Here is a 24430-nt window from a genome sequence, read left to right on the forward strand (position 1 = left end):
TGATAGCAGCATCCCTCAAGTAACCATAGAAAAAAATCACTGAAAAACCTTTATTAAAAAGGTGCAATATTCTTCTGCTTGTGTTCATAAGGGTGTTCATAACACTTAATATTTTTAATTCTAGTTTTTTCCCACTACAGTAAAATGACAAGAGACAGCTGAATAAATGCATACTTACAAATTCATCTGGCTTCTAAGAAAGGCAGCAAGAGCTGGGAAGTAGGGAAGTTTTGTACGTACTTTGTCAGACCTCAGGCAGCGAATGATGAGCATCCTCTGGAATTCCCCCAACTTTTGCCACTCCCCAGGAAAATCTTCATGCGGAGGATCCTAAAAAATACATGACTTTAGCTTTATTTAAAGCATTTGTGAATTATTTAGGGTAGGAGAGCAGCTGGTTATGTAATAACATGAGAAGGCATTCTCCAAGTAAGGTGAAAAATGCACAGACTGATAAAGCACAGGGGTTATAAGTTTAGCAAGTTTCCACTATCACCTTGTGGGTTTTTTTTTTTTTTTTCCTTGAAAATTCAAGTTGTTATTCAGGAGTCACCTGAAAATATTGGCAATTATCTACCACTACACATCCTTTGTTTAACTCTTTACATTAATATATGCAGTAAATGACAACTCTTTCTTTTTCTCTGAATAAGTATTTGGATGCACTATGCATTAACTAACTTACGACTGCAGGAATGTTAACATACCAAGCTGTCATACACCAATTTCCATCCATCCTTCAGTTGCATGAAATCCTTACGAATGTTTTTGAAATGTTGCAAATCTTCCAGGCGGCAAATTTCATCCCATGACTTTGAAGGAAGCCAGGTGCAGGGATTGGAAAAGGGATTATCCAAACCAATCCCACCAGTCAACAGAAATTTCCACTCATTCTCATCAATCTACAAAGAAAGACACCCCTCTCAAGATTAAATAAATAAAATCTGGTGCTTTTGGTAGGAAATTGATACTTTATCTACATTCTTAAATTTACTGAAAAAGCTTTTATACAAATACTAAATTCCAAAATATTTAGTGTCTGCTTTTCAGTTAAGCATTAACTTATGCAACTGAAAAAACAGTCATGAGTGAATTTTAAAATTCATCCTTGTCCCTAAATTGAGTCATGAACAATTTTAGCTAGATTTTTTAGATAAACCTTCTTCTGTCTAGAGATGAAAAAATGTATCAAGCCATAACAGTTCTAATTTGTTCCTCAATGGCAAATGAATTTTTTTCTCAATTTTATCTCAAAATTTCTTTGATGACTTGAATTTGTAAATCCAAATCCCTGGAATTAGGGAACTAGAATGTCCAACAACTATTATTGTCAGCTCTAAAATTATTCACTTCTATGGATTCCCCAATGAAATAATATCAATAATGCTAACAATATACGTTAAATACAAGAGAAACAATCCCACTATGACTAGAAATACTGTTCAGGAGACCATAGATGTGGTTAACATGGATATATTTCAGATTCATTAAAAAAAAATTCATAGTAAGTATTCTTAGAATTCAGTTGGTACGAGTGTTAGATTTTGAGCAATTCTGTGTAAAAATAAATATGTTTACTATATGTGAAAAAGATTAGTAGTTTCTTCAATCAAGTAGTTTCTTAAGTACACTACATTTTGGTAAGCTCTTAGATCTCAGAATATATTACAACAAAAAATGAAAAATGATGACAGTATGTTTAGAATTGTCTAATGTTCAGATAAACTATTATCATCATCTAGTATAGATTCACCAGTCCTGTTTTTTTTTATATTTATTATAAAAAATCTCTTTCATTGCTTATAAGTAAGTTCTCATTAAAATGAAAATTAAATACCATAGAATTACAGCTTAAAATATGTTATAGATAAGTTTATTTTTCTTATCCTATGCATTCTTATTAGTGATAGCTTGGATATGCCATCTAATGTTTATGTACAGATTGTTGTTTTCTTACTGACCAATCTTTCATATTTCAGGAGATTCACAGTTAGACAAAAAGAGAAGAGCAGCTTGTCCTTTTCAAAGAGTGAGCGACAGACATTGACATAAAGCGAGTAAGTAAAATGATCCTTGAGAATCTTCAACCTACAGGTGTCAAAACACAAACTTATATTAATAACACTCTAAAGTCTGTACACTTAGGAAACCTATTGCAAACCATTTAGATCTTCCTGGTTAAGAAAAAAATGTAAATTTCCCAGAACATTTTATTAGAAAGTGACTGATTAGTGGAGATAGCCCAAGATAAACAGTCCTAAGTGAATTATTCCTTCCTGGGGAAATTTTCTGTGCCCTGTTGGGTGTGTCTTCCTCTGCTTTCAGTGGGCAAAACTATCAAAACAGGCTTATACCAATCATTCCCTAGCAACACATACTGTCAGCTGAGATTAAGATATTAAGATAATATCTTTATACAGCTGCTGACAGAAAGTTTTAATTTTAAAATGAGATGAAAATCTTTTTTTTTTATTATTTACAATTTATTTTGATTAAGGCACAGGGCTGTGCAGGGTTTTTAAGAGAAATTAAAAATAAGATTTTAAGTCAGAGTGAGGTTATATATTATTATCTTATTGGTAAAAATTAACTTGAATTTATAAGAACTCAGTTATTAAGCTCAAAATATTAAGCTCAGACATAAATATTTAGTAGTAATATTTTTGATAAAATAATTATGGTAGACTTAAGATTGCACAGAGCTTGACTGAATTTGAATGAAAAAATAGCTATCAGATTCTGTCATTAAACTACACGCATTAAGTGTAGTTACACTGTACTACAATTAACTTGTACTTAAAGAAAACATGAACAGGTAAGTGAGCAATTAACTAAAAATGGGGAACGAAATTTCTTTCTCCTCTTCTGTTCTTTTGTTGAAGATGCAGTAGTTAAACACTTGCTTGTTCACATGCTTAACTTTACTGGGTGAGTAACCCCAGTAAAATTAATTTTTACACAAGCAAATATTTAAATACTTTGCTGAATCAGGCCATTAATGAGTGACAAATTCCCAGGTTTAACCACTAAGTGAGAGGAAAATATGACCAAAAATACCCGATCTTTTGCAGATAGTTCAGCAGTAGCATCATTAGCTTGCACGAATGCATTTGCAATTAGGTGAGCAAACAAGATCGTTAATGATTGCAAAGTTCCTCCTGTTCTCATGAACAAGCAGGAACACCCTAGCTACAAGACAGTGATCAAACTGAATCCACAAGCCGTTTGGGTAAAAATACTGCCTTGCCATTTCTAGGTACAGGCAAGAGTCTTTGTCCAAAAACTTCCTCCTATCACACCTGAAATATGAGGAAATGAATACTACCTGCTTTTTGAAGACATACAAAGTCAATAGATGAAATGCAGTATGAAAATCAAGGGACTGGACCATTTTTATCTATGTAGTATTTTGTAATTTCACACAGAACTTGAGATAGCAATAGCTAAATAGAAATGGTGGAATATATTGCACTTGTAATACATTGTATCATTTTGCTTCTGTGATTAAACAGCATTTCAGCAAATATCTCACAGACTTGTGTACAGAAAGAATATTTCAAAATGCAAAGCTTGGGACAACACATTAGGACACATGTCAGTAAACAATACACATCATTAAGGGCAAATGGAGAGTTATCATTCTTACCTGGTTTGTAAAACTTCAGATTTCTCTGAATTATCTATAGACATGACAAAAAGGTTAATAAACCACATCAGTGAATACTGGTACATAGGCTCAATGTTGGCTAGATCAGCAATAGAGAAGAACAAGATAGACGAATGGACAGCGATGGGGCGATAGCCCAAGCGTGTAGCGTCAATCTTCTTCTCTGTCTCTTCAGCTACAGCTTGTTTTTCAGAAATCTCATTAGCCAGAGCTTTAGAGGAAGACAATATCTTAATAGCAGTTTCATCCTCCAAAATATTTCCTTCTGAAGCTGAAAGAACTTCTAAAATCTTGTCTTCTATTTCTTTTAGCTGTCTAAAAGAATAAACAAGATGTTTCACATGTGAATATTGCAGATGTTTTCTGTTGGTATCCATAAATGACCACAATACAGTAAATTCTATTCAGGTTATGAAACTGCCATAAGCCTTTCTTATTAAAAAAAAAATAAACTTTTTGAAAAATTTAGCCAGTTTCAGGGATTATGCTTAAGATGGAAAGTGTTCATCTAAATGCAAAGGAATAAAGTGCTAAACCACATCTAGTACAGCATATTTCATGCATTCGCCTGTGGGAAAAGTTGCCTTTTGCATATACAGTCAATGCAAATTTGGCACAAAATGAAGACTTTTAAAACACATCCATTAGTCTCTAATCAAAACTTGTGAAAACAGCAAGTCACATGAGATCAACATAATGAAAGGGATGAATAAGGGCAGAGAATGGGATCGATATGTTTTGCAAGCCTCAAATTCTGCTCTTTAAGAGTTTTCTAATACTTTCAGAATTGAGAAACCAGGTCAAAGGGAAAAAAAGCCAAAAAGAGTAGGATATGAATAGGAACATGCACCCAAAAATCAGTCTTTATCACCCTAAATAGCTGCCTAGGTTTGGGCTCTCAAAAATAAGTGTCTTTAATATGTTATAAAATACAATATTCACTATATTTCCAAAAAATAGTTAGTTAAAGTCTCTGAAATGTATTTCCTGTGATTTATTCATTAACTTAAATCCAATTTTATCACTAGCAAGGATAGTTATTTTGATACCTTTTATTCTCAGCCCCTTGTAAGATGAGAGCTTGTTTCTCTTCTTCAAGATCTGGCCTTTCTCTTGCAACTACAATTCCAAGCAGCTGATCCTGCATTCCTTCTGGAGTTATCATGAAATTCAGTAACGTCACCTGACAGAAAAAAAAAGTTTTGAAAGACAACACAATTATGACAAGAGTCAATTAAATGTTTTCTTCATTTCCAAGACAGGAAGGATTGTATAGTATCATGTGAAATATTCAACCAAAATTTGAGAGAAAATGAATGAAGGTACTATACATACATTTAAGATCGTGTATTGGGAAGCTAATTCCAGGATTAACCAAAAACGTTAACTATATGATGTTAAAAAGCCCTTTCAAACAGAGAATGCAGAGTATTTCACCCTTTTGCTCAAAATTACTGTAAAAATCTACATGTAATATCAATTCTTAGAGTGATTAGTCCATAAAATGCCTAGTAGTAATTTTACATATAGAAGATGGACTTTTTGATTTGGTATCTGTAGGCACCTTCACAGTGAGAGCAGCAAAACCTTTCTATGAAAGAAAGATCTACAGAATCTGTAAATAAATTTTGTTTTGTTTGCTTTCCAGAATTGTTGCATCTACTGAAAATGGGATGCTGACACACTATTATAGAAGAATATGGATACAGATCAAATAGATCACTTTTTATGGTATTTATAAACTTTTCACCTATAAAAGTTTTGCTGTTCTCATAAAATAAGTGGTAGTAAGTAATAATATTATTGCCTCTGCCACATATATTGTGTCCCTTTAATGGCCTTGCTCACATGCAATTTATGTTGTTGTTCTTACCAGGATATTTTTATTCAACTGGGTAGCATCATGTTTTCTTTTTTTTCGTAAGAAAATAACAGTGACTGAAAAAAGGCTTTAGTATTTAAAATAATTCCCATGCCATGATAGAGTATGTGTAACTGATCCAGAAAATACCAAAAGGTCTAGTTGAGCAAAAACACACAGTATTTTACATGAGTAAAGGAAGGAAGACATTGGCTGCAGAAGGTAGAAAGTAGTTTGATGAATGTAGTTCATAAGGGAAGAAATATCATTTTTACAAGTTGACTAAGCAATACTGACTGGAAATTTGGGTGATTTTGGGGTGCACAGATGTCCATTGACTTGCTTTTCAAATGAAATTCACCTTGAGCGTAGTGCTCAGTTAAGAGTACAAAGTGCATTTGTCCTGATGACAGTGATGAAAATATTGAATCTAAACTCCTAATGTAGAGTCTGCATGTGAGGTAGCTGTTATATTAATTATATATATATATATATATATATATATATATATATATATAAAAAAGTGACTCAATAGCGTCAGGAGGTACAGACTGGGAAGGGTATGAAAATTTGAAAAGTAAGTTTTAAATATCTACAGTACAAGTGAACGACATTACTGCAAGGTGAAATGTATGCCTTGAAAACACCAGCACTCCCAGATGACACCAGTTTTCCACGCTGCATCAAAAGGAGAACAGCATGGGCAGGGAAGTGCCAAGAAGCTCCTCTAGGCTGAGTGGAGGAATGGTTTTAAAATTAAAGCAGAGTTGCACTCACCTTAACCGAAGTTTCAGGGAGGTAGTGTGGATTTCTCAGCTTGGTGGTGATGTAGAAGCGGAAGTCCAGGGCGTACTCGATGGTGGAGTCCCCGAGGCGGATGCACACGCTGCCCGACTGCTTGAACGTCTGCTTGAGCAGAAGGGGCTCCAGGATAGGATCCAGCTCTTCGCCAACATTCTCCAGGAGCACTTGCATATGACAGTGAGATTCAGGACCATTTGCTTTATGTGTATATTACTTTTACCCACATGTGTGTATAGTGCAAACTATACAAACACTGATCTACAAGTATCTAGAATTAAGGCTAGAGTTTCTTATTCAATTGAAACGAATCAGAGAAATGCAACTTTAAATCCTTTTTTTCCTGATAGTATATCAAGTTGCAACCATGCAAAGAGAACTGCCATTATTAATATGGATATAGAACAGCAATTTTAAGCTATTTTTTTTTTTTACAAGAGACCTAATAGCAAATTAAATACCATCTGCCATAGAAATCATTTTGGGTGCCTAAGCCTAATTTTTATTTTCACTGTAAGCCTATGAGATTCTCAAAATTGTGAGAGAAATAATGCAGAATAAATAATAAGCCATTAAATAAATAATCAATTAGTCTTTACTTGTGTTCCAGTTATCCAAAGAAGAATTGTAACTATATACTTCCATTAACTTATGCGTTTTTGTGAGTTCTGCAAGACTTGCCAAAAGACTACCATACTGAATAAAAGAATCATCAAATAATCACAGTCTAGCAGTCTCCTGATTTATACACATCTTGAAAATCCAAATTAAAATAACATTACTTTTTAGGAAAAAAAAATATAACATTAAAACAGAATAGGATTAGAAAATAGAATTTGAGGCAAGCCTCAAATAACAATTGAAAGATACAAATTAAATTGGAGATTACAATTAGATTGTGCTGTGAAGGATCTTATAACTTGGGGTGAGGACTAGAGTTCTAATTTGACTAGAAAAGAAAGAAACAATGTTCTGTTTTCCTCAGTTACAAGAATATTTCACATTCACTGGAGCTTCATCGTTTTTTAGCTAATTGTGCCCTCTCCAGGTTCTTCTGTATCTTACGTTTCATAATTTAATAACTTACCAGGAGTGCCAAACTGAATGCAGTTTTCCAGTGTTCTTACGAATTCAGGGTCGCTGAGTTTGATGATATGCAAGCTATTGGCTTTTTCCATATTCTTTATCCATTTATTTGCTTGTCCCTGGGGATCTATCATCAGAGGCCATCTTCTTGCATTACTGAAGGGAAAAAATGATTACAAATTTTCAAAACTGAAATTTAATTTCTTCAAATGTATACGCCAAAGGAGTAAAATGATTTATTTCCTTTTGTAATTAATAATAAGTCAAGTAAATACGAAATCCCAGTAGAAACATCCTTGGAATTCCTTGTTGAATTTGCCCGAAGATATAATGACAAAATATGACATTATTCTTTCAAAGAAGGTACTCAGAATAATACTTTTAAGCTCCTAGCAGTTTAATGTCATTTCATTTTACAACTTCAAAATAAAAGTACACTTTTTTCATTTGGAAATTTTGAGCATCTTTAATACAGACATAATAGACTTGCATTTTATAGCAAATTAATGGATTTTCCTACTAAAGACAGTTAAGTTTTGTATAAGGAAAATATTTAAGCAGATTCAGAAGCATCTACTTTTTAATCCCTGATTTTAAGCAGCAGCACACACATAGAACATGGGAATTTTATTTTAATCGAGCTTAACTCTCTCTCAGATTTTTTTTACAGTATTTTTATACTGTATATAGTTACACTATCAAAATATCTACGACCAGTGACACAAAGTGTCAATTACGATTACAACAATAATCGCTTCTAAACAAGCTTCTCAGCAGGCAGTTGTGAGAATTCCAAAATGAATTCAGTTCTAAAAGTCTGGACCAAGGGAAGAGTCAAATCCCAAGCATCTAAGACAGCCAATCTAGTATTCTTAGAAAAACAACATGTCTTTTTAGTAGGTATCCAAGAAAAAAATTTCGTTGTGGAAAAAAATAAAAAATACTTACGAGGTAATGATGCCATTATCGATAGAAAACGTGTCAGAGGGTAATCCAGCAATATTCCAAGCTCTGATTTTCACTGCTTCTCCCAAGGTATGGGTTAAGGAAAAATCATCCGAACAAGGAATGTCTTTTGTCTTACATAGTAATGCCCACTCTTTAGTTTGCATCTAGGTAAGAAGTTAACATTAACTGAGTTCTGTTTATAAAGAACTTTTCCAAAACCATGAAAAATATATTTTTCAATTTCCTATTGCAAGGTTGCTTTCCTATGTAGCAACTAATTGCTGCATGTAAGTTCATTATATGCTCAGATGCCAGTAACTCATGCTTATGTATAAGAAGATTAAACTGTCTGCAAATATCTTTGCATGCGATTTCCATATATATGAAAACAGCTTATTGTTCAGAGCCTTAGTTTGAGCTTAGTGGGCTTTTCATTACTATTCTTCTCTATTAGAAAAATATATAGAATACATATTCTAATAAAAAAATATATATTCTTCATATTCAACTAGAATGTCATCCAAAAATGAGCACTGGTTAGGACCTAGCCAAATGTAACAAAAGTTGCTTTTCACTATTCTCCAGATCATCCTCAGGGTCGTGTGAACTACTCAAGGTGCATGATTCTAAAATGAAGATGGACACCTTTAAATATGTAATCCAAATAGCACTTTCCACAAGAAAAAAAATCTATCTGAAGAAGGAAAATGTAAGGCTCGAGCCTGTATGAAAACTGCACATAAGATTAAAGGAGTATCTTGGGTATGGGGAGCTGAAGGAAAGTAATCATTAGAGCATGAGGAATGAGGAGGCCCACAGAAGCAGTTAAGCCATCCAGCAGTTCCTACGAGACAGATGCCTAGCCAGTAGCCCAATAATAACAATTGGCATCCAGTAGCCCATAGCTACAGTTAAACTATAGAAAAAAAATCTACAATTAATTGCCATTTTAAAGTTCTTTTCTATGTGGAACTTCCATTTGTTTTCATCAATTGCTACAGGCACAAACTTGCTAGGATTTCAGCCAGTTGCATCTTTGGTCTCTTCTTATATAGAATTACTGAGCTTTGAAAACTTGCTTATTTTTGCTGCTGCAGAAACAGATACTAATTCTATATTATTTGAAGGAAAATTTAGCCACTGAATAGCACAGGATCAAGTATAGCCATGGTGTGTAAAGTCACTGGCAATTACATTAGAGACAAGAAGAGCAACCAAAGCACTCTATGCTTTACATAGTAATAAGAAGTACTTTACAGTAATATGAGGGGAAAATTTCCTTCAGGATTCTTGCAAACAAAACTCAAAATGCTGAAGTACAACTTCATGAGAGTTCTGTTAAAAAGTAATTTTAAAAATATAAACTTTACAACAGAAGAAAAACAACATTTAGACTGTTACAAAACATGGGGACAAAATTACATCTTACTTGTCTATAGCTGGATGTGAAGGCTCCTAGGTAAGCCACAATTCCTGATGAAATCAGGATATCTCCAGTCAAATTGATGTACTGCCTGCCCAGATCCAAAGCAGTCTCACTCCAGCGAGTTTTCTCACCTCCAAGGCCTCCAATCAATTGTTCTGCTCGCTCTAGTTTTTTGCTGCATAAGTCAACCTTGGGAGAAAAAAATATATACGGTATGTGATCACTTATTATCTGAATTTATTATGTGATTACTTTTTTGACATTTTACAAATATTAAAAGCATTCCAAATTATTTTCCTGTGCAACTGTTTTTTTCCATAAATTCATCAAAGAAACATCTTTTCATTATATCTGAAGAAGGAAACAATCTATGTGACATAGTATCTCTACAGCACAGTAAAAATCCATGAAATTTCAAAGTTTTGTTTTCATCAGAACAAAGTAAGAAGATCAGTATAAAACATACAATTCATAATAGTTCATTACATGATATGGAAAACATTAATAGTCAAGGAAGTGACCTACAAGTCATAAGATTAACACTACCTTAAAAAGATTACTGTTCCATTAAAATTGGTATTTTTTTTTCCTTCCCCCCCAACCTTTTTATTTTCTTTAAGCATCTTATGAATACATAGTCTCCATTTCTGTTGTGGTGGTAGTTTTTATTTAAGCAGTCTTTCCAAATATATTTGTAACTTGGAGAAAAATAAAGAAAACAGACAAACAAACAAAAGAAAATCACAAAAAACACCCCCAAAGATTTAACAATAATGTAATCGGGCTCTGCTAGAATTCCTTAAGGAACCCAGGCCTCATTTTAAAGACTTCTGTTTTTGTAACGAAACAGCAAGATATACAGCAGATCTGTCTTCTAAATGCTGCATCTTTCTATATGTATATTACCTGTTTAGCAGACAGCAGTGGCCACACCAAAGCATCAGAAGGCTTAAACAAACTTTGTGAACCCTAACCATGCTCACCTGCAAGGTCATGATGATTAAAAATATTAGAGCACTCACTGAAAATTTGTTATCTCACAACAAAGGAGATGTAGGTAAAAATAAGGAGGAGTGCTATTATGAGGGGGAAAAATCACAGCATCTATATTTTTTATTACTTTGAAGCATCCTTTGCTCATCCATATCTTCAAGATCGTTGCAGTGAAATAAAGAGTTTGTAAGCCTTTTTATTAATAATTAACTCTTTATTAATAGGACTCATTTTACAACTGGCCGTGCTGAAAGTCAAAGGGAAAAATACCATTTGGAAAAAAAAAAAAAAAAGATTTTACCTGATTTTCCAAGTCAGCTTTTTCCTGTTTCTTGGATTCCAGCGCCTGCTGGAGTGCAGCCAGTTTGTCCTGAACCTCCTTCAGTGCTGCTTGCTTCTTTCTTAGGCCGTCCATAGCAATCTTTAATTTTCCTTCAGCTTGATTCAACTTTAGCTTTTTGGGTGCAACATTTTTTATCACTCTAAATAATCCAAAAGAATAAATTGAATATCTGAAAGGCACACCCTCAGTCCACAGTTACTATTAAAAAAGTTAACATAAGAAAGATAAAGGGAAACCTCACCAACTCAGCAGTCATGCAATGCGGTTCCATAATCTGATAATACCTGAAGGCCATTGGTATTTATTTCATTACCTGTTTCTATGCTGAAACTAATTTAAGCAATTTCTGCACTACTTACTTTCTGTAGGAACAGGCATTGAATAAAAGTGCAGGGTTACTACATGAGCTCAGGGCATTATGCTTCCAAACTGTGTCCCATTTGATCACTTTTTTAAATCCATTATGGATTTGCACTCTTCAGAGTACACACATCTGTTTAATTATACTCATGGTAACCAGGCAGATACAAATAGTTTACCAGAAACATTCTCACAAGTCTAATTTCAAAAAACACATGCATATACATATATACATATATATATATATATATATATATATATATATATAAAATAATTTGTATTCAAGGATCTGTATAACAGAACAGAGGATTTCAATACTTTGCACAGATACTTTTGTAAGCAGAAAACTGTGGGTAACATTTACCTGAAAACATTTCCCAATTATTTTTCGTAAAAAGCAAGAAAACATGTTAGGATGTTCCTACATGCATTTCACCAGTATTAGCTTCACAGCTCTCCTCCCCCCTTACTGGTATAAGTTGCATACTCCTTTTGAAATCCACTTTTCAGTTAATTTTCCCTCTGATAATGGTATTTATAATATTAAAAGTTGTTCTCAATTCTAATTCAAGCATACATTTTCTACTGTTTTTAGTCCAGTAACAAAATAACTTTCCAGTGAAGACATGCCTCTTACCATGATTCGAATTTCAAACAGTTGGTTAATCTTAGGCACCTGGTGCCAATCTGTGGTTAAATTTGGGTTCTAGGTATCTTGAGAAAAAAAAAAAAACTTCACCAAAAGTAAGCACACGTTTTCCCATGGGTCAAATACCACGTATAACAAAAAACATCCTTGGGGTTTGATGCAGTTGTCAAAAACTTCCAAAGACATTTCATTAATGCCTCTATTGTTAGTAAGCTAACTTTTTTTAAGCAGCAAGCTATATATGCAGTATATTATATTCAATATGCAGGGTTCAATATTGCTCCTGAACATTCTCAAAAAAATCCAGAACTGAAAATCAGGCTTGTAACTTAATATCAGCTGTCCCATAGTAATCTTTAAGACTGTTTCTATGCACATGTTTCAGAGGTCACATGTTTCATTCTTACAGTAAGAATAATTCTAAATCTTTTTTGGTATCCCAGTATAGCAATCTCTTTACTCAAATTTGTTTCCTTTTAACATTTTTTAATACATACTTACGTATCATAAAACTCCATGGCTATGACCCATTTGCACAGACCCTCTGCTGCCGTGGAAGCGTTCCGGATCTTCTCTGGAACAAACTCAGGATTTGTAAGATACTGCTTTCTTATGACAGCCATGTAAGCTGGAGGAATGTTATCTTTGTCATATTCATGAAGAGACTGAAGAAATCTTATATCACCCAGAAGTCTCTTAGCTGGACCCCAGAAATCCTCAATTTTCTTTCCAGTACCTGTCGGATCTGGAATTTTATCTGCTTTGATGCCTTTAAGGATGCATATAGCTTCCATTACAAGCTTGACGCCAGCAGGAGGACTCTTCATGGACTTAACCACTGTAATATCCTTAAAACAAACAAACAAAAATACCCTTAAAGCTCTGAGCATAGGTTTGAATTAATTTTTCTATGATAATAGGAAAAAAAAAATCTTTCTTTTTACATGAAGATACCATTTTTCCAAGCGCATTTCCTATTCCCATTCTTTATATATTAAAGTAAACTATGATCCCTGATACATCACAGAAGTGCATACATATCTCATTTTCTTTTTAAATACTTGTATTTCAAACTTTCCATCCTTTCTACTCCTTTCTTAAGATGTTATGCAGGTTAAACTAACACTGATATCTGCACTCAAAAAATAACAAAAAGAAATTGAAATCAGTCAACAATTAGTTCAGAGAAGAAGAAAATTCCTATCCATCATTTATTTTTTCAACAGGACTTGTTCTGTTCTGTAATCAGTAGTGAGCATTGCAGCTCAGTTATGATATTTAGATGTCCCAGTGTGATGCCCTGCTCTTCAGTTCAAAGTGTTAATGCAGCACTTCCAAGTTTGCAGGATCACTTCAGTACTGAAGCAGTAAATTTAAAATAATATAAAAACTACCCTGAACAAAACTATATATTTAAACCTTCAGTATAAAAACAAATCAATTAGCATTCTGGTCCATTATTATGCTCCAAAAGTGAGCTGAACGAGGGAAGAAACAGCTAAGGAAAGAAAATCAATCATTTGGTAAACATTTATTTCATCCTGTTACACAGTTGCATTCATTACTAATAACAAGTATTGATAATATAAGAAGTAGCAGGAAATGAGTAAGCAAAGATTTAACTGCTACTATAGAATAAGAATATAAAAGAATGAAGCAGCTGTAGTTGCATGTGCACTACTATATTAAGCAGAAGGTTTGTAAACTAAAGAGTTGCGTAAAATCACTCTTTCCGAAGAAGACCTCTCTATGGAAACTAAAGTGTTCTCAGGAAATGCTCACTGTTTCTCCAATATATTTAAGGATTTCCAGATAATCACATTTATTTTACCAATTGGAGTTAAGATTTTCACAGCTTGCCCACCGTTTCTTTGAGATCTAGTACCTTGGCACTTTGGATAAAAAGATGCATCTTTTTAGTTTTGGGAATGCTCATTTATCCATAAAAATGGCTTTCTCGCACACACAGGCCTTTTGTGCTCACCACGCACTTGAAAAAAAACTCTTCTTTTCCCCTTGGGAGTTCCTACTCCAGATTTATTTCTCCTGTACTCTGTGTATGTTATATTCCTGGATATGGCAGGCACTGTAACGGGATTGCCATTCATCTCAGAAGTCAGGCCAATCATTTCAATAAGAGAGAGTCTGAAATTTCTGACACCAAACCATCATACTAGTAAACAGAAAACCACCTGCTATTTAAGAGGTTTTCCTTAATGTGTTGCTATTTAAGAGGTTTTCGTTAATGTGTATTTGCAAATCTATCAGTAGCAATAGGTGAATAACACAGTCCATCCTCACTGCTGCAATCTGGGAGACTTCCTTTCATCTCACCATAAGCAAATCATCTTCTAGGCACTGAACACTGGAACATCAATAAAGCCAGAGGTGGCAGCCAACACTGTCGTATTTTTATGAAAAGTGGTCCCTCAAAGCAGGGAGGATCACAGAATTTCAGTCTCAATTTCTAGACTCTGAAACACTGGCTATAAAGATATTGGTTAGCATGCTTGTAGTTTCTGAGTAAGAAGTGCAAGAGCATAATGTTTCTAATTCCACAGTTAATGATTCAGAGTATTTTTATAGCTATCTGTTTTGAAATGTGTAGAAAAAATAAATATTTGATGTCTTAGCCCATAAAATCTTAATTATAGCTTTTTCAGTAGGAAGTAAAGACAGAATAAGAATTTTGTTTTTAAAACCGAAAGTTTTCAGGAAGTTACTAAACTACACCCATAGTGTGTCCATCCAGTGCACACCTGAAAAGGCCTAGGTTTCATGGTGCTATCTGTCTGGAAACCTCTCCAGCGTGTCACTATGTAGCATTAGCCATACCTGCGCAGTGAGAGTGTCAAGGGCAGCCAGAGCACTTTCTAAGCAGGGCATGGCTTGAGCCAAGTCAGCATCACATTCATCTTTGATGGCTTTTGCAGCCATGGCTTGCTCATTTGCCACCATTTCATCAGCTTTAACATTTTTTTCAGTTTTGGCTACTTCCAAGGATTCTTTTTCAATAACCACCATCATCTCATCAACCTGCTTGCTAGCTTCCTGCAACTGAGGATGCAGAGCTCCCAGCTCAGATTGCATCAAGGCTACTTGAGATGCTGCGGAGTCCAGTTTCTCCAAGCCAACTTCGTATCTTCTTTTCATTTTCATCACCTCACTGAAAATAAAGGGCATTTAATTATAAAGATATTTGATACTATTCTCAATATTCAATATTCTGCCAAACTTGTTTTGTTTGCCCAAAAAGCAAACACAGCAGGGATTCCTTGAGTCATAATGTTTAACTGTTCACCCTGTATATTCACAAAATAGGAAACAGAAAAACAAGTGTCAGGAACAGCTCTGTTGGCAGAAGCAACACAGTGTGTTGCAGACGAGAAAAGCAGAGAGAGGAGACAGTGATAGATAAGTGAAAAAGATTAGTTAAGCAGTTGGAGTCGATTAATATCCTTGGGAAAAAACATTTCAGCAGCCAATTGTGACTCTCAAGAAATTGCAAAGGCTTTGGGTCACTATTTTCAAGATTATATTTCTTTATTTCCTGACCAATATGCCCTGCTCCCTTTTGGGTTTCTCGATGCACACAATAATTCACATAGCCCATTGGTTACACTGAGCATCTGTTATAATTCACGTGGCACTGCCCTACCGGGGGCAGGAGAGGACTAAAGCAGGGGAATGTCCCCTCCCTTGGTGTGGGAGCAGAGCAGAGGTGGACGCGGGGACGGAGGGGAAGCCGGCGGCACCGGGCGACTCGGGAAGCTCGTGGCACACGCAGTGTGGTCCCAAACGGAGCCACACAGGCAGCAGGCTGCATTAACTACTCTTACTGCAGGTCGAAAAAATGATACTTTGGGTGAACTTTGGTTCCTCTAGAAAAGTCCATATTAAAAATACTCACGCGCGCTTCTTCTCGAGGAGAATTTTGAAAGTGGAGATCAGTTCCAAGTATGAGGTAGGTGTAACATAGTTGTGTCGTTGAAGCTCTGCATGGTATAAGTCAGATAAAGCAATGGTAGATGTATGAAAGCTTTTGCACATATCGATACAGCCACTCCGAGTTTCTTCTGACATCTCAATATCTTGCAAGAAGCGAGAGGCAACAGCTTCTAACGCATCTTCTGGCCATGTCTAAAACAAATGCACAAATACTTCTCTCAAACTCAGAATTTCACATTCATAAAGCCTCAAAACACTTTCCAAAAAATCTATCTTTAGCCTATTTCATAGATGAAGACATTAACGCAAAGAGAAGTAATTTGATCCAAAATCACCGAAGAGGACAAGAATAGAACTAGAAAAGAACCCCGTTATCTAGGTGTTCAATTCAAGCACACTATTTAACTTCATCTAGTAGGAATACTCTTATTAAAAGGAAAACTTTGCATTCTCAGCATTTCAGTATTTCTGTAACTATCTCCTATTCAAAGTAAGATTTACAGTTCCAGTAATACATTTCAAAACTTCAAGAACTTTCCTCAATTTTTTTTGTATAATTAAATTCTACATCTTGAATACTGTGTGCAAGGTCTATTGCATATAATAGTAAGATAGAATTAAGTTTTACATCAGAGTAGTGAAAGAAAAATTCTGGATTTCTGCATCAAGAGGTGTCTGTATTTTCGATGGTATTTCACATTCAAATTCCTTTGCAACCTACATTCCGATAGCCTTGACAGTGGAAGATATCACTACAAATATATTTCAGTAATGACTACGGTACTATGTTTGTTCAGTCTCATTCGTAAAACAGAATCAGACAGTTGCTTCCTTACTGATTTTGCATTCTGCCTACACTGACCTTCATCACAATTGGATGGTTCTAATAGTTTAAGTAAGTTAGAACACGACACAAAGAAAAATAGAGACAGTTTTCACCGTTGTTTTGACTAAAGAGAATTACTTGCTACAAAAAAATAGTGAAAGTCACGTTTGTAAAGCACTTTCATGAGAACAACAAGCACAACCGTTCTTACCTGGAACCAGTCTAGTGTGCAGCAATTGACAAGAGCTGGGAATTTTCTAAGACGATTACGGAAAGCGTCTCCAATGGGACTCACTGCCAATACTACGTGAAGCTGATCTCTGCAGCGATCAGTGAACATGTTGAAGAGAGCTATAGGACTGCCATCAGTCTGCTTGGTCCTGTCTCGCTGGCGATCGATTTGGCGCATTCGTTCACAAATTTCTTGCTTCTCGTCTACTGCAAAGAGGTTGGGAACTTCACCTGCATTTAGTAAGTTGTTAATGTCTTCCAAGAAGGATTCCTTTTTTATCTGTGTATCTGTGAACAGGAAGACTCCCTGCATTTCCCCCTCAGTAGATTTTCTTAGTATGATTTTTATGTCTTCATGCCACTCACTGGTACCGTAGCTTTTACTTATTTCCACCTGGAAGAGGGTGTAATCTGCCATGTGGGCTGCTAATCGAGTAAGAGATTGTCGACCGCTGCCTCCGACGCCAACAAGAAGGGCATGGCTTCGAGGCTGTTTCAGGATGCGCGAGATTCTACAGATGTGCTCTATAGCAAACCGAAACAGAACAAGCTGCATTGGTTTTTTGCTCATGTTATTAAACTCTTCCAGGTGACTCTCGACGACCAGTCTCAGTTGATCCACATTATTAATCTCCCTGTAGTTAGTGTCATCTCTCTTAGGGTCATGAAAATCACAAAACATAAGGCTACGTAAGTCATCTTCTTCCACTCTTCCATCATGATTGAAGTCTAGATTATGGAAAAGTTTATGGAAGTCTTCATGTAAATAACTTTTCACTACTTCTTGGATAAATCCAACAAGCCAGGCCCGATCAGGACCATCCACCAAACGATCATAATATACTCTAAGAACCTGTATAAGAAAAAAATAATCCTTTCAATAGTTGCTTCTACTCTTTCTTTAAACTACACTTGTTTTAATTAAGATGAAAGAAATAGAAATCTGAAAAAGGTTTCAAAGTACAAACTATTTTAAACTTCACTACACAGAAAAAATAAATAGGTGCTTAGAATTTGAACAATTTTTGATAACAGTAGTATTCATTCTGAATTAACGTGAAAATTCATATGTAAATACACACATGCTTTTAATCTGGGTGACTGTGTGCTTTATTCTTCTCATTTCTAAAAGAAGTGATTCATTTACATTCATCTAGTTTTTCTATTTTGTTATGACAGAAAGACAATACTTGCTGAGGACAGAAAACTCATGGGTTTCTTCTAAAGGGAGTTCTGAAGGAAAAAAAAAAAAAAAGCAAGAAAGTAGGGTCCAAAATATGGATGTCTTACATTTCCAGTGACCCTGGATTACTTGCTACTCTTCTCACTGTTGATTTGTTGCATGGGAGGAAGGAGAGAAGAAATAGAAAGGAACGTACAGTCATTCAGAGCAGCAGAGACTACATAATTATGTGAAAGTGAAGGAACTCACAGACAATATCTCTAAGATATGATCCATACTTTGAAAGAGTCTGTTTTCCTCTGCCTGTACACTATCCATAATTAAAATCTTAGTTAATAAACTGAATAAAGGAATATTAATTCATAGTTACTACTTAATAGTATATTGTTAAAATACTAATACAGCCCTGAGAAAAAACTCTTTTTATTTATTAAAAAAATATTATTCCTTGTTTTTTTGGAGCAGATTTACCTCATGAACCCAGAGACGCTTTATCATTCCTACAGAGTCTGTTGTTTCAGGCCTCGACAGGCAAACTCCTTGAATAACACGTGAAAAATCACGGAGGTTGAACAAATAGTGAGATTTGGCAGGGGTAGGAAGCAGGTTCTTCATAGCTTCTTTATACAAAGACATAGTTCCATTAATCAGTTGTGGTGTCAAGTCTACATACTCTGATGGAAAGTTATAACTGATTTAAAAAGTTAAAAAAGTGGTAAAAATAGAATGATTAGAATTCCATCATATCTATATGTGAAAAAACAAAAAATATATAAGAACACTGATTTGTTTCTGAGTTTTTAAGTTCTGTGCCAGTTTTCAAGTTCTGTGATTATACTTCCTCATAGACAGTTTTACAAATCTTAGTTCTCCCACTGGTTTAACAGATTAACTCAGTCTATGATTCAAATCTAGTGACTGTGGGACTTGCTGGCAACAATACTGGAGAAGATGGGACAAACAACCCTTCCTCTCTTCTGGAATATCTCTCCCTCAAAGGTTGAGAAGCTGTCAAAACACAAACCTGCTCTGGAAACAGGATATAATAATCTTTTGGGATTTATCAGTCAGAATGGATAGAATAATTGAATCTGAAGTAATAAAACTATAAAAATTCCTAATAACAGAACTAAAATATATATAATGGTGAAAGGCCAAGAAGAGATTCCATTTTTATAGCCTTCTCAAACAACAAGAAATCTAAAAGCACTTTCCAATTCTATTTTTAAGAGTAGTGACTAAATCATTTTTTTTTAAATATATGTCAAAGAATAGTGTTACAGAAATATCTCAACTAACTGAAGTGGCCTCAACTGATCTAAGTCTTTGTTAGAGACTTCAAAACAAAAAACTTCTCCACAGGAGCTTAATATGAGCCCTAATTCTGTGGAGTGATGAACACCTCAAAAGGCATAGGGTACCACAGAGGGTTATAGGGACCTATGAACACGTATCGGAGACTTTCTATGAGCATAATTTAAATACTTTAATTTCTCAAAATATGCAGAAGTCACTTACCATGTAGTCAGATGCCAGTTTAAGATTCTAGAAAAGATTGTATACATCGATTTATCATCAAACTCATTAATAGTAACTGTATTGAAGTGTCGCAAGAATCGTGGAGTTATTGGGTTTCGACCACCACCTACAAATTAGAAAGCATAAATACCGCACACCATGCACACCAATGACGGCCCTAATGAATTCAATGAGACCAAACAAAATATTCAGAGTATATTTGTTCTCCTGTAAAACATAGCAGTCTGTAAAACACAGGCAGAAATGGCCAAGATTACGTATGTGTGGAGAGTTGACACTATTTCAACACAAAAGCTAGGACCATCACCTTGTTTATTTGATCAGTTTGTTTTGTACTGTTAAAGCAGAAGAGTGCTGGAACAAACCTGGCTACAGATCTCTCCCGGGAAAGAAAATTCTACTCATTTTCAAAGTAACTTAGTAATTTCCAAATTATTACCCTGAGAGAGGAATGTAACATGCTGGAAGGTTCACAGCAAAAGCATCTCGGAGACTTGGCAGGTGTCAAAGCAGACCTGTGCAATTAGGCTATGCCAGAAGCTGTACAATTCATGACTTCTTCAAGTAAGGGTGACTTAATGATTTTCACAGTTCCCTTCTGCTCAGCTATTGCACCGACTGACCCTCAGATACAGTGCTTTGAATTGTACAGGGACGCTGCCGTTGGTTTTAAATCACTGTAAGAAGCAATCTTGCTTCTTTAGGAAGCCAGCTAGGGGCACAAATGATGGGCTCTGTCCTCCGTGCTGCCACACATCGCTGCTCAGTCTAGGAGCAAGGGACATGGCTGGCTGCTGTCCCCACGCACACACATCAGTGCGTGGGCGCATGTTTGCGTGCACGTGTGTGCCTAAAACCATTTCTGTAAGAGAAAAATGGAAAAGTCAGCGAAGCCCAAAGGTAGAACAGAAGGAAAAACACCAGTCAGCCTGATTTAGCACCGTAAATGTTGTATTCGTAACAGCTTTAACAGAAACTTGATATACCGCTTATCAGGGACAGGGATATGAACAATTCTGCTTAAAGAAATCCTGCTACATGAGTCTTGCTGCAGTGAAGGAGAGGGAATGTATAAATTCATTTAAAACAGAGATTTCAAAGAAACGCTAATTCCTCCTTTGAACTGTTACAAATGTGCAAAATTAAAGTAAAATATACAGCTCAGAAATGACAGCAGTAGAGTAAATCAATACTTTATCTATATATTATCAGTATGGAAACAGTCTATCAATCAGAAATATAATTACCTTTTTATGTCATATAGTTTACTTTTTTTAATTTTTTTTTTCAAATAAAGGCAAGGCTTTTCTGTCTGAAATCTCCACCTAGCACCACTGAAGAAAAGCTTAAAAGAAGAATAAATTTGAAGGCCAACAGAGGGTCTCTTTAAACCAAAGGAATTTCAAAACTCCTATATCAAAACATTCCTGTCAAGTCAAGATACAAGTCAGTCTTGCTGGCAGGCTTGGGTAGCTCCTTTGCTGCCCCTCAGCCATGCTTCCTGTTCACATTTCCTACAAGCAATGGGTTAAATCCTACCCTTTCCCACAGACATCCAAACCGTAAAAGCAAAGAAACAGAAAAGCGCACATAATCCACATGACTTACCTGGGGGTCCCATGGCACAGATGATCTGAATATCCACCAGCTTAATCACTGAGGAGTCTTTAAGGTCATACCAGTTCCAGTGATCTAACCACTGACGTAGCAACTCAACAGGAGGTTGAGCACCATAGACCTCTCGGGCTGGCATATTAACATCATCTACAAACACAACCTGAAAAGGAAAACATAAATTATCATTTATTTAACTGAATGTATGCCTCGATTCCAAAAATCCTACACATCGATTTACTCCCACTGAAATAAATGCAAGTAACATTTGTAAGTATCTGTTTTTGAAAAGTAGCCCTACTGCTGAGGCAAATAATAATTAAACTTTTGATGTAACCATGTCCGTCTAAAGCTGTTCCAAAACATACCTAGAGTGGAGAGAAAAAGGGCATTTGTCTTCTTATTTTGGAGTGTGTTTAGTAAAAAAAAGGGCCACCTAGCACTTGCTTTTTAAACTATAGTGTCCTACTCACATGTCTGGAGTTCCACTTTTTGGAAACAAAAATATTTTAAATCTATTAAATATATTTTAAATCTATTAAATACAGTTTTTTTCTTGGTCATTCCTATAAAGCCCAAAGAAGTTCTTATCAGAAAGAATAATCTAATGTGACCAGTGCATGTTCTCGACACACTCTTATTCCCTTTTTTCTCATTCTTTACATGACAGAGCAGAAATCTGGTCTAAATTTGAACAGTTCATATCATGGTCCTTGTGACCTATTTAGCCTTTTAACATGGGCAACATAAGATAAGATACTCTCAGGAGTACCTCTTCGTTCTGCAACTTCTAATAGATTTTGCACTTCACAATGAGCAATTATTAAATAATATCTAGGAATTACTGAAAAGAAGAAAAAAAAACAAACATCATGGAGTCATATTTTAAAGTCATCAAATGCAACAGCAGAAGTCACTGTTCAAAAATACAAGAAGTTGATAGGAATCCTAAAAGTAGCATTTTTTAAATGAGCACATCTTCCCCACTACTTCAACTATAATAATTTAAGTTTTCTTTAGAGCCTAAATTTTTCTCTAATCTGGTTTAGAAAACATAATGGAAACTCATGAGCTTTCAATTTTCATTCTTATTACTACTCCTCTAGACGGAGGAGAAAAGGTCTCGTTCACTACAGGGAAAAAAAAAGAAGACAAAAGAAAATGAACTACATCCTAATATCCTCCTCAAGCTTCCCACCACTCAGGAGCTCCGCACTGATCTTGAAAACTTTGCCAGGAGTCAGTGATAATGACATAAAAGATTCCCATCTCTTTAATACTCCAAGATCATAGATTTATGCAGGTAGGATGTATCCAGGATCCAGGTTTCAATGTATCATTATTTGCTCTTTTTCCTGTCAGGCACACCAATGAAGAGCATCTACACACTTACTTATGTACATAAACATATGTATATTGGTTACCATTCTTTTCCCAACAGGAGGTCCAAAAACTCTTTTTCTCCTTTTATCCAGCTTTGACATGATAATATTCTGTGTCTGAGCTGCTGTAGTTTGTGCTGAAAAGTTAATGAGGAGTGGCTTGTAGACTTCTTTATTCAAATTATTTAGAAGAAAATTCTGGAAATATAGTGAAGAGGAGACAGTTAAGCTACATATGCAGATAACACAAATTCTTTAGCACTTCAGCGAATAGCAATCAATCTAAACAGATATTTTTCATTATTTTTATGTCACCTAAAATAAAATTTAAAAATGTAATTTATCTCCAACGTAATTCTTTAACAATGGTATTTCATCAGATAAATCTATTTTCTTGGATAATTCAAAACATAATAAATTTAATTTGAGAGGGAAAAATTTCTATCTCCCAATACAGATATGTCCACATTTTCTTAAAAAGGTCTACCTAGTATATTATGTATATTTAGTATGTTATTATTTTGTATAAGGATATCACTGCACAACAGCAATTACAACTGCCTAGATTCATATTGCCTTACAAATCCACACTCAAGTTTGCACAGGTGTCCACAAAACAAATATTTATGTCTACTTTTGATGAGTCTCCAGAAATGTTTCTTTCCAAGAGCATAGCAAGAACATGTAAAGATAAGCTTTGCTCTCACGATTAGTGGTGCTTTGGTGCTTTTGGAAGAACTGAAAAAGCAGTAATTTTGACTTCTGATTCAAATACCTGAAGTCCCATTGCTTATTACAAGTGCCTTATTTCCTTTTGATTAGAGTTTCATGAGCTCTGAAAACTATATTGTATTTGGCTGTAATAAGTTGTTGCTGAACTTAAAAGTCTTTATTACTACCATGTATTACTACTATGAGTGTTACTATAATTAGGCATGTATACACTCAAACCTAATATATCTTATCTCTGTTTTTTCTGTTCAGTGCTCATCCTATCTACCCCGTGTGCTCAGTGCTCATCTCATTTACTGAGCAGAATCCTATTCAAAGGCAAAATTAGAAAACAAGCTTTTCTATGCCACAGGCCACTACAGGGACACGGAAAGGTCACAGGCAAAATATTATGCAGTATTCTAATTTCACATACCAACAACTTGATTTTTAAAGAACACAAATTGCTCATGATCTAATCATCACTCTAACAATTTAAATCACAGCACTTCAGCACTTCAAATCAAAAAGCATGGATTCAAACCAGTCATCAAAAAGACAAGGAGCACAATAACTGCCTATGAAAAGCTTAAGTGACTTTTTTACTATTACAGAGGTCACCTCTATCAGCCTCAGGGACAGCATTCATCCCCCAAAGTGGCTTTTTGCTGCAATTACAATGAACTTCTCAACTTCTGCAAGTGAAGTAGAGGTTCTACATACAACAGCTAACAGGGCTATGTCTTTTTTTCTTCTTCTTTTTTTTTGTCTTCTCCTCAATAGTCAAATTATCAACTTTAAAAGTCACGAAGTAGATCAAGAATTAGCATTTCACTGAGAATGTTTTGTTTCAGAAATAGCA

At 35.1% G+C, this 24430-nt stretch overlaps 1 protein-coding gene across 1 annotated transcript in view; it reads right to left on the bottom strand.

Moving 5' to 3' along the window:
• The window catches only part of DNAH7 (dynein axonemal heavy chain 7), an 86109-nt gene that overhangs the window by 17070 nt on the left and 44609 nt on the right, over positions 1 to 24430 (bottom strand). The window contains exons 36-53 of the mRNA XM_010219510.2: positions 22900 to 23055; positions 21470 to 21638; positions 19841 to 19967; positions 18794 to 19013; positions 17120 to 17992; positions 16045 to 16274; positions 14970 to 15300; positions 12636 to 12982; positions 11084 to 11264; positions 9793 to 9978; positions 8364 to 8527; positions 7417 to 7571; positions 6306 to 6496; positions 4717 to 4850; positions 3647 to 3982; positions 1962 to 2088; positions 708 to 902; positions 241 to 330 (exon numbers count right to left, since the gene is read on the bottom strand). Coding sequence (XP_010217812.2) covers positions 241 to 330; positions 708 to 902; positions 1962 to 2088; positions 3647 to 3982; positions 4717 to 4850; positions 6306 to 6496; positions 7417 to 7571; positions 8364 to 8527; positions 9793 to 9978; positions 11084 to 11264; positions 12636 to 12982; positions 14970 to 15300; positions 16045 to 16274; positions 17120 to 17992; positions 18794 to 19013; positions 19841 to 19967; positions 21470 to 21638; positions 22900 to 23055 — 4212 coding nt within the window. The remainder of the gene's footprint in view (positions 1 to 240; positions 331 to 707; positions 903 to 1961; positions 2089 to 3646; positions 3983 to 4716; positions 4851 to 6305; positions 6497 to 7416; positions 7572 to 8363; positions 8528 to 9792; positions 9979 to 11083; positions 11265 to 12635; positions 12983 to 14969; positions 15301 to 16044; positions 16275 to 17119; positions 17993 to 18793; positions 19014 to 19840; positions 19968 to 21469; positions 21639 to 22899; positions 23056 to 24430) is intronic.

The sequence above is a fragment of the Tinamus guttatus genome, unplaced genomic scaffold (genome assembly GCF_059628265.1).
Source record: "Tinamus guttatus ecotype Peru unplaced genomic scaffold, ASM5962826v1 Tinamus_guttatus_pri_ptg000197l, whole genome shotgun sequence".
Classification (NCBI taxonomy): domain Eukaryota; kingdom Metazoa; phylum Chordata; class Aves; order Tinamiformes; family Tinamidae; genus Tinamus; species Tinamus guttatus.